Below are 11,855 nucleotides of genomic sequence, written 5' to 3'. Positions count from 1 at the left end.
ATTATTTTACATTCAAAGTGACAAGTACATAACTTGTAGATGTACATAAGCCCTTTTGTATCCTGAATCCATGTCATAATATAATTGATGACAGTCGTGAAAATGGAGAAGAAATGATATCAATTTAAGATTTTTGTATTAGTTACAAAGCTTTTTTCGTATTTTAATGTCAAGTTAAACAAAACTACTTTCTTGTAATATATGTTCATATTTTTTAAACAAGACATTCACAGTAATATGATTGTCTATAATACTTAACACCCAGCCCTAGGATCATGAAACATCTTAAGCTTGAATCAAAATGTTCATGTTGTGATAGAATTTTAATTAAGTCAAGTAGACAAAATTAGAATATTTTTTAAATGTTGCTCTAAAAAGTGTTGTTTTCTGCAAAATCAAAGTTTCATTCAATAATCAATTAACATTTCAAAGGCAATTAAAAATTTGACCTATATCTAACTCTGTTTCATGCTCTGGGACAATAACCTTAATTATGGCCTTTTTATTTTTATAATTGATTATTCTTAAATCCACCCGCAGATTTTAACGTAATCTTCAAATGTCATTCTTGTTGGCTCGTTACATAATTCGTCGTGTTGCACGGATGAGTTCGTCCTAATTGACTTAATTTTTTAACGAATTGAAAACATATATGGGTAAAACATTTTACAGAAAATGATAAATTTCAACGAAAAATGTTAAATTTACATGCTTTTTCAATCATATATACAGACCTGCAAATTTGGCATATGATGTCGTCCACGAATGGGACCAACTGCTTATTATTATTACTGACTATTGTGATCTACCACGGAAATACAGGTCAGTGTTTATAGGGCGTGAAGGCTGCATTCTGATATCATTTTTAAAAGGAGCTATTGACTTTCGGCAAACGTTAAGAAAGCTCTAAACACTAACAAAAAAAATGCTTTTTCGACTTGAAGAAAAATATATCAAATGAAGGGGTGCATATTGAGACTATTAAATTCAGTTTCAACATAGGGTACCGGTACCTGCCTTAATTCTGGAGGAAACATGTTAAAAAACAATGGACTTTTCACGTACAGAAACACTGTTGTTTACTAACATTGGGAAAATTAATGGAAATAATGAATTCGAATACTTACTCTTGGTCTAATATAATGCAAAGCATAATTTAGTCTTTAACAAAATGTGTAATTAAATTTTATTAATCATTCCATCTCACTTCTGAGGGCTGGTCACTCTAACAGCATACAAACACCCTATAGCCCTTAGAACTCTTTAGTGTGCAGTGTTCAGTGCTTCCTTAATATTTCCTCAACTGGAAAGCTGATCGGCGGTAGATACCAACAATTCACATATTTTTTTCTGGACAACAATCCAATAGGGAGAAAAAAAGAAAGAAAAAAAAAGACAATACAGTAGCTAGAGTGTACGGTATAAAATGAAAGTTGGCATATGTGCTGTAGTTTGCTCCTTTTTACATCTAACTTGTCTGATCATATTACATTTTCAGCCTTGAATTATTTGAGATGAAGTTATTCTTTGTATATTTAAAAATAGCATTTAAAAAAAGATATACATTTTTAAAAACATTTTACCCATTGTGTACATGTATGTGAATAGAATATCATGTAAAAAAGAAATGTCAGTTTTCAGAACTTATTTTAAATAAATTAATAAAAAAAATAATAAAATAACAATACTAAGAATTCTACATATTGTATGCAGTAAATGTAATGATAATATATAATGGTATGTATTTGTCAAAACATTAAAATAGTTCTTAAATAGTTTAAAAATAGTTCTTTCTTTCAAATGGATCTTTCCTTTCTTCAAGTGGACGACATTGTTAATCTGAGTAACGAAAATGTGCAGATTTTCATGTAATATGAAGTTCGGAAAATTCAAAGTAGATGTTTATACTATAAAGATCCCTCACTGCTCAGTAGCCTTGATTGCCAAGCAAAGGTCAAAATTCGAAGCCCTTCACCGGTATAAGGTGACGTCATAATAAGAAATGAAACATTCTTGAATATGCCGTAAAACACATACAAGATCCACTTTGTAGCTTGTTAAAGGATTGCCACCTGTCAGAAAGTTCTGAGAAAAGGCAATAAGTATTGGACGCGAAGAGTACGCTATCAGTATCTTTTTTAGTTTCAAACAGAAAAATCTTGAAAACAAAGGCTGTTAATTTTTGAACGAAGCCAACAGTTTATATAATCATGAAATGTCAAAGCTAAACATGCATTATAGATAAGAAGTTGTGACTATCTAAAAATGTCATTTCTTTCCTCCGAAAATAAGGTGAACTTTGGGAAACATATTTCTTGAATTGTTAATATATTAATTTCATTTCAATTATATATATTTTTAATGTTTCTACCTTAATTAAGAAAATATTTCATTTATTAAACTATGATGCACTACTAAAATTTATCATAAAGAAATATTGATAAAAGAAAGACCACAAAAGTGCACAATATCTGGCAGAACCTCCCACGAATGAAATTTTAATGAAGCGTTTCTCTTCGTGCAAAGTCATGATCAATTTTACAAATCCTAAAAAAAAACCCAACAAATCTATCCTGTTTCAAAGAGTCGAGTTATACAACAAAGACAACGAAATATTATTTTTAACTGAAAAGATCGGTCGTGGCATTTCCTTTTTTATACTCGCTTTAAAATTACCATGTCCCTTGGGACTTGAACCTGCTCTTTGGGATAAAAATACATCATATAGGAAGGTTCTTCGTAAAGTACGCGCAAAAAGATCTTTTTAAAAAATCAAAAAAAGCACATAATCACATAATTCTGTAAAAATGTTTATTTTGCACTCCATGTGATTGATACAAGTCATATTATTTGATTAAGTATCAAAATGTTCTGTTATCACAGAGCAAAATCAACAACACTCCAACGTAGAAAAAAAACATAGCATCGTGAGGTTCTCAAAAATACTCTCCTTATTCCTTTCACAAACCATTGCCCAAATACAAATGCATTCATTAAAACATTTATATATCGGTTGAAATAAGTTTTTGCGGATAATTGCATCATTTATTAATATCTTTTTTTTCCTCAAAAGATCAGCAACAGTTCTTTGAGGAGCTAAACTCTTAGCAAGACGTTAGTACTTATTTTGAATGAATTACAGATGATCCGTTTTCCCAAAGATCATCAATATGATAGTCTTATACAATCTTTGTCATTCAGATACTGTCTGATTGGTTGATTGTATATTGTTTAACGTCCCTCTCGAGAATTTTTCACTCAAATGGAGACGTCATTAAATGCCGGTGAAGGGCTTCAAATTATTGACCTTTACTCGGCGCTAAGGGCCATTGAGCAGTGAGGGATCTTTATCGTGCCAACGCCAAAATGGCCGACATAAGTTTTACATAGAAATATATAAGAAAATTCTTAAAAATAGTCTTCTCAAGAATGACAAAGCCCTAATGTGTCATATTTATATGGAAGCATGCTCAGGTAGTGTATATTCAAGTTGTTCAAATCATGACCCCCCGGGGTAGGGCGAGGCCAAAATGATCGACCAAAGTTTTACATAGAAATATATATGAAATTTCTTTAAACATCTTCTTCTCAAGAATGACAAAGCCATAATTCATCATATTTATATTGGATGCATGTTCAAGTAGTGTACATGAAGATTCAAATTTATTCAAATCATGACGCCCAGGGGTAGGGCGTGGCCAAAATGGCAAACCAAAGTTTTTAAAGCTATATATAGGAAAATTCTTTAAAAATCATTTTCTAAAAAGAAGCAAATCCATGAATGGTTATGTGACTACTTTTGGATTTAAACATTACAATAAAAAGTCATTTTCTACTTTTTCCTACCCTTAGAGCTCAGGTGAGCGATGTGACCCATTGGCCTCTTGTTTGAATGAAGACAATCTATTTTCTTAAGCTGATTTCTTCTCAATAAAGCAAAATTATATTTAGTGATAATTTCTTACATAAAACGAAGTAAAAAGTATTAATTTACTTGAGTTTGGTCAACAAATTAACAAAATTAACCAAATTATATATCTGACTTTTTAGATATTATATCCTAAGTTGTCAACTATCATTTGGCAAAGAAAAATTTCATAACATTTAGTTTTAAAAATAAATCATTTTTATATATCTTCATATGGATCTTTTTTTCTAAAGGAGATCAATATAGTCTAAAAATGATTACGACCCCAGCCCCTTTAACAGACAGAGGAAGAAATCAGGTTACAAGGCCGTATGACCAATCTAAAAACAAAGTCAAAATCTGCGAAGAAAACATAAAACGCAGACCCCTGCAAATTCCATGAGCGAGATTAGGCCTCGAAACAAGAAACTGAGAGCAGACTTAAGACAAAATTTTGATTTTGCATAGCTTGTGATTTATACAACATAACTTTTAACAAGTTTTTGTATCATTCCCATTCAAATATATGGCAAAAATGCTATTAAAATTATTTCAAAAGTTATAATGATTTGAAATTTTGACTTAAGTTTATTCTCAGTTTATGGTCTAGGGACAAGGTATCAAGAAAAGACAAGATCCCTGTTGACCGTTTTCATTCTCCGTGATCCTTGTGTATTAATTAAAAAGCCGTAACATACTGTACAATCAAGTTCTAAGTAAAAATAAAAAGCCTTAAAGTTGGTATGAAAAAGATAAAAGTACACATAATCTTAAAGTACATGTTAGGGAAGTGAATTTTAAATTAATTTAACGTCTTAGGTGAGTCACAAACTTTAGAAACTAAATAGGTAATGTAAACAATCGATTGCAACAAATTTTAAAACAGTCAATTGGTACTTCTTTTCCGTCAGGATTAATGGATTTTAAATGCAACACTTGTCTAATGCTATTTTTGAGTTCATGATTTAACGTAATTAAGAACATGTTTTATTAATGAAATTTCTTACGTACTTTTTCTAAAATTATGTATAGATTGAAAAAAAAATCAAAAGAATAAAAAAAAAATCGTGCAATATTAGCAGAAACTCCCAGAAAAGATGAACGCAGATCAAGAATCAATGAATTCTACACAATGTAAAGTCGTGAGTATTCTCGTGCCAAAACATATAAGGATATACATGATTTATTGATGCAAAGCATCAAATCGGCCGCAAACACATATCATTTTAGCATTTTATGGAATTTTTGCAAAAATAAATTCCGTGGAAAAGAAAATCTAAATAAAACAAATATTACGTTACCAAGCATGGTACATTTCATTTAAAGGATGTTTCCTTTTTATACTTTAATTTCCAATGCGAACAAACAAAATTTATAAACGCTTGGATAGTGTCATTTGCAACTGTAATTATTAATGTATTCAAAATTTACTTCCTCTTAAAAAGTTGTAAAATATATGTTATTTAGGCACCATAATTTTTTGTCCGAAAACTTAATACTTTTTGCTTCTATAGCTTATGCACGCCTACCTTGGGGAGCAGTTTATGCAGCAACTTTTTATATTGAGATAATAAATTAATGAATACCTGCTGAAAAATGAAAAAAAAAAACAAATTAAAGCTTATAACATATATAAGAAGAAGGTATAAAGAGAATTTTTAAATAATTTCTTTTGCGACTTTTATGTTTTTATCAATAGAGAATTATTTCATCGAGGCAATGAAAAAATAACGTCTCTATTTCCCATGTGCACATTCTAACACAGCTACAAATAGATCGGCACTCCTGTGGCCGATAGTAATATTTAAAAAAAACATAACTGTATTTATCTCTGAGATTTAAATGATTTGATGAAAGCAGTTCATAACTTGGATCTCTCCAGATTTATCATTAGATTTGAAAGCTGAAGTAGATGTAGTCCCACTTAACGCACCGTTACTTATAAATTAGAAAATAACTGTATCATACATTAGTCATAATGTTGTCTGGAACAAAAAAACTCAAGATATTATGTGAGTTTCCTTTCTCTTTATTGTACCTGTTTCTATGGCAATATGATGACTTGGGGTCTTGACTCTGACCTTTCAAGTGTGACAACAGCAGAATATACCATCAGGTGATATTCAAAATAACACTAAAACTGAAGTTTGATTTAATATAAAAGATGAATATTTATTTTTTCAAAGACCTTAGCTAAAATTTATTTGAAAATTCATTATTCGAGATTGTAAACTACCAGACACGATAATGTTATGCAAAGAAAACAACTTTCTAGACGGACAGTCTTATGAAAGATTAATCTTCTAAAATTATAAGTTGATATATACGAAAGCCCAGAGGGCTCATTCGAGATTCGAGATTCGAAATTCGAGTTTCGAGATTCAAGATCCAAATTAACCAATCAAAAGGCAGGTTCAACTTTGATTACTCCCCTTTATTATGTTTAACTATAAAGACATCGTTGAATATATTCATAACAAATGGGTCATTTGCTTTAATGATTATGCAAGAAAAAATGATAAATGTATTAAAACGAAATAAAAAGGAATCTTGGGTTACATTTTGGAAAACATATATAAATTCTTATTTTTCCTCATTGAACAAAACAATAGATACGTATATAGAATATCATATGGTCTTATCGTTGAATTGCGGAATTACTAAGTCGACATTTTTTTTTAATAAGAACATTGATGAGGGAGAAAATTATTACTTATATGATATACTACTGAGGGTACATTTCTTTACATTGTGCCCCCCCCCCCATAATATTCCGATATATAAAATGCTATAGAAATCATAACTACAATATGCTTGTGCCCCCTCAATAAAAAACATCTGATGACTTTGCTTTGTTTTTGGTTGTCAAGAAATTTTTGGTTGTTGAAAACTGAAAATGTATGACTGCCCCTTCCCAATGAAATGAGTGTTATGGTTTTTCTAGTATATTTTAATCTTTGACCATAACACTATGGTCAGAGACTAAAATATAAAACAATAACGCCACAGTTCTGCAGCTTAGCTAGACTCATCTACTATTTGATATAAAATAAAATAAATTCCAGTCTCTATTGTATCTATGATTTTTAATTAATTCAAGTTATCAAAGCCTTAGACCAAGATAAGTAATTGAAAACTAAATTTTTATGTATTTCCTCTATTAAAAACTGACAGAAAAATTTGTCGAAACCCGAAAATCCTATTTCGGGGCGTGAAAGGGGGCGGGGGGGGGGGGGTTCGAACTTCATTTAGTACCTAATTTCTTTTAATACACTACTACTTAAACTTCTTTGACTATACTGCACCACTGTACCAAAACGTAGTGGGGGGGGGGGGCGCTGGGGGCTTAGTAACCGACCTTTCGATGAACATTTTCATAGTAAAAAATTTATAATTGGAAAAAAGGGGGATGCATGTACGGTTAATCTAAGTTTACTATTATGTCAACAACCCTGTATCCAAAGTAGATAACACGAAATATATATATCCTTTATATAAATCTCTTATGACATTTAAGAAGCTATTATAAATTAATTAAGCAAATCTTGTAGACCAAAATCCAATATTTCTTAAAATTTCGTTTTGATAGTATATAACACTTTTTCTTGCGTTGTAATTTAATCAAATGACCTCCTCGGTATTAAAATACTCAACGATTTCTTAGTATTAAAAAATAACAAAGGGGAGTAATTGAATCTCAAACCGCCTTCTGATTGGTTAGTTTGGATATTGAATCTCGAAACTCGAATTTCGAATCTCGAATTTCGAATCTCGTATTTCGAATCTCGAATCTCGAATGAGCCTTCTGGGCTTTCGTAGATATATGATAAATTAATGACAGTTATTCAAAGGTTTTCTCAGTTATAAAAAAAGAATTGATATCTTTATATTAAAAAAAGGATAAAAAAAGAACAGTAATCAACAAAAATAAAAAGAAACAATGCAAATTCATGAAAATGCCTAAATTTGGGCATAAAATATGAATCCTTTTAAGAAGTTGATCCGCTCACTGTAAGGAGAAAACATTATTTGTTAAGCGATCAAATTTAAAACTTATCCTACGCTCTATTATTTCTGAAGTATGACATGCACTGCCCTTGGGAGTATTCTTTCTAAATGAAAATGCAATTTATTATTTTTTTCAATTGGTCCAACTGCATAACAATATATATATTTTTTAAATTGTTAAAGGAATAAAACTAATATATTTGTTTTTTGTTTTGCTTTTTTTCTTTCTTTTAGAAAGATTTTTATCTGGAACATCTCTTAACAATAAACCGCCTTTTCGTGCAAGTAACTAACACTTTGGAAATAAACCTAGATTTTATTTTATTAGATTAAGCATAAAACATCTTATAAGTACATATCTAAGGAATGACCTTGTTTTTTAATTGCATAACGTGAAGAAAATTACCTATCCTTCCATAAAATAAATAAAAATCAAAGAAACATTCCATTAAAAGTTATTGTATAACATTTACGCGTGTATGCACTCTACCGCATCATTGAAAGTCAAGGAGTTCATTAAAACGGAAATTACATTTTAAAAGTCATGACAATACTAAAAAGTACGTTTGTAAAATATTAACAGCTGGATGATAATGTTTCAACTTATGTGTCATTTCTCCCTTTATTCATATTTTGTAGCGATAAATAAGATGGAAAGTGAAGATAAATACCATCATGCAAAATCAAGCATGACGAAATAATAAACATTCTGAATGACGCCATCAGATGCATGTAACCTTTAGCACATATAATGTTTATTGACTAACATCGATGAAAATGGTTCAAATACCGGTTGAAGCTTCATTGGTTAACTGAAGATTGAGAAAATTCATCCTTTTTCCAGTAAGTAAAACGAAACAAATTATTATGAATAGGAATATTTTAAAACTTTATTTATGTACGTATAAGTACTTTCCGGAGAAAGTGAAAACAATGGATTATTATTGTAGATTTACATTGTATTATATATGTAGAATCGATTGCAAAATGTATTTATATAATTATTAAAAAAAAGATAAATTAATTATAGATAAATCATGGATGGGTCAATTTAAGAAGAAAATGCCTGAAGAAAGATTTTTCGAACTAGGCACTAGCACTTTCATGGCCCCTCATTATTATATTTATGTTAACATATTTCATACCTCCAAAAGCACAAGATATCCTTTTCCAGAATTTGAGTGCGTGTTCCAAATCCGTTGAGATTGACTCAGTTGAGAACTTTCTCTAATTTTTTAAGGGCAATTCCTTGTATTTTCATCATTGAAAATCTTCAAATTAATTATAAATAATAGGATGTTTACATATGAACAGGATTCTTGTTATTTGGTATTGCGTTATCGGTTTCAAATTGTAAGTATCCGTTGATTTCCTGGTGAGTTCATTGCGCCCAATGTAACAATCACATGATTAAGAAATACACACAAATAACCGGGGGAATTGCCTATCTCACCACAAGCGACTCAGAAAAACAAATACTTTTTTTTTTACAGATTGGATTTATTAATTCGAGCAGAACTTTACCTCATCCATCTTTGAAATCGGACAAATATATATAAAATTAATGAAAACTAAAAGAACATTAAACAACATGTTGAGCGGCTTATCTATTAACGAATCCGACTTAAACGTCAGCGAGAATAATATGAAATTAATAATTTTAGAATTAGAAAATTAGCGATTGGTAAATTTCCGCATATATATCTCGCATGGATTTTACGTTACATGGAGAATGATACATGGTCAAATCTGTATCACATCCTGTATCTAGACGAGAATCCCAATAATAAAATTCAAAGATAATGTTGTACATAAAAATTTACAAAAGTATATGTGGCGACAGGGATACAGGAGAATGAAAGCGAGCGAAATTGTGCAAACGGATTGATAGGGTGGACACAGACCCGATAGGAGGGAAAAAATCAGTCTTCTTTTAAATCACATTTTGATTTTGTTTGTAAGGTGTGGCCAGGGTAAAAAATGCTTTCTAATGTCATTGAATCAATTTCTGCATAGTGCATAATTAAAATATCTTATATTCCCGCAAAAAATTATAAGAAATGCTGTTCGGAAGGCATACATTTTTTTAAAAATATTAAGCATCAACTGTGATTTTTCAAAATTCCTTTTCTGAATTGCATAAAAATAAAATGTGTCCTTGGGATTATAAATTAACATCGATTTTGTCCGTTTGAAGCATTTTCTTAGGTAGGGCAAACACTTTAAATTTAATATGGCCAAAAGAATAATGTAATTGGTATTTTTTAATTCAATTTTTCATTAGCACTTAATCGTCTTTTTGTATAAAGAAGTAAATCGAAAAGAATACAAATGATGGCAGTTAAAAATCTATAAACGTAAACAAACAATGATTCTATATTAAATAGGGGTAGGTTAGTTAGAAAATAGAATACATTTAAACAAATTGAATATCATATTTTCACTTAATTTCAGGAAGAAAATATTTCTATTATAGAGTACGTAATTTTTATTTTAGAGTGATAAATGGCAGATCAAACATTTCTGTGGGTGACACTTTCCGGATTATATCCTTTGACCCTCCTGATCGGACTTTACGGAAACATTTCGGGCCTAGTCGTGCTTTTCCGTCAGCGGAAGAGGACGGGTAGTCTAATTCTTTTACAGAGTATTTGTGTGGCCAATCTTTTATCCGTTGTCTTGGTTTCTTGGTTGACTCTTAGACTGAATCTGAAATTGTATGGTTTTGAATCACTAATCACAGAAAACAACCATTGGCAGATGAAGTTTTATGCCTTTATTGGAAACATTCCGATCTCCTGGATTGCTTTCACTACGGCTTTGATTGCAATCGAGCGAGCATGCGTAATGACAATGCCGATGAAGTTTCACAGTTCTTGGACAATCCGCAAAATGTATGTTGCTGTATTCCTAATATACTTTATTGGGCTGGCAGTGCCGATACCTAAACTTTTTGACCTGGATAAGAAATCAGTGACATTAGTAGATACACTGATAACAAGGATTATTCCCATTGTTGTCGTTATCATAGGATTTCTGGTTACCATGATCGCATTTAGTCTCCATTCGAAGGACAAACTCGTTCGACAACTTAGTGACAGCCGTCCAAGTAATTTCTTGAAACGCAAGATAAACCAGCGAAACAGGCTCACTAAAACGCTTGTAATCCTGATGGTTGCTTTCCTCTTTTGTGTTGTTCCAAAAACAGCCTTCACCTTGATCGTAGTCTTTGGTGAATTTAAGGTTCGCTCATTTTTGTATATCCCGGAAACGGAAATGGACATAACAATGGTAATGATTATGTACCTGGAAGTACTCCACTGCTGCATAAACGCTTTTATGTATATCCTCTCGTATCGAGATTTCAAACGAGAGTTTGTTAATGTCATGCGTTGCAATTGTCAGCGACCTACCCGGCAATACGACAGCCGGATGTCGGAAAGACGGACAGTGTCTGAGCAAAGTTCTTTTGATTCGATGGCGTCTTTTTCCAAAGAAAAGTCTTTGACGGATATCATGGAAAAGAAAATACATTTAGGATCGGATCACCTTGTCAGATACTAATTCAGTTACTTTTGTTGGTCAGGGTCTATGGTTCCAAATCCAATTCACAGTTGTTGAAAATGTATTTTTGAAATAAATTAAGGTTGTGGAAAAAATATGTTACAAGACTTTTAAGTTCATTGTTTAAGAATGAAAACATATGAATATGGACATTGATATAAAAAAAACCTTTCTCTTTAACATTTGCATATTATTCATGTTAATTTAAACAAAATTTAAAAAATGGTAAATGCAATCTTACAGTAAATAATCTGATGGGTATGCTATTTCCTTTCATTTCACTTAGAAGGGTCTACGGGCTTCGTAGTTTTGAAGAAAGAGAAAATATAATAAAATCCGATTTATTACAACGTATGGCGAATTTCAGAAAGTTCAT

General features: G+C 30.9%; 1 protein-coding gene across 1 annotated transcript; it reads left to right on the top strand.

The window, feature by feature from the left end:
• The first annotated feature begins 10,420 nt into the window (after positions 1 to 10,420).
• Positions 10,421 to 11,479, top strand: LOC134280541 (proteinase-activated receptor 2-like). Its single transcript, XM_062762953.1, has one exon. The coding sequence runs from the start codon at positions 10,421 to 10,423 to the stop codon at positions 11,477 to 11,479; it is 1,059 nt and encodes a 352-aa protein (XP_062618937.1).
• The last annotated feature ends 376 nt before the right edge of the window (positions 11,480 to 11,855 follow it).

The sequence above is a fragment of the Saccostrea cucullata genome, unplaced genomic scaffold, assembly GCF_032062105.1.
Source record: "Saccostrea cucullata isolate Sc308-1 unplaced genomic scaffold, CSIRO_AGI_Scuc_v1 ctg1530, whole genome shotgun sequence".
Lineage (NCBI taxonomy): Eukaryota > Metazoa > Mollusca > Bivalvia > Ostreida > Ostreidae > Saccostrea > Saccostrea cuccullata.
The sequence above is the reverse complement of the archived record's forward strand: the minus strand, read 5'-3'. Positions and strand labels throughout refer to the sequence as shown.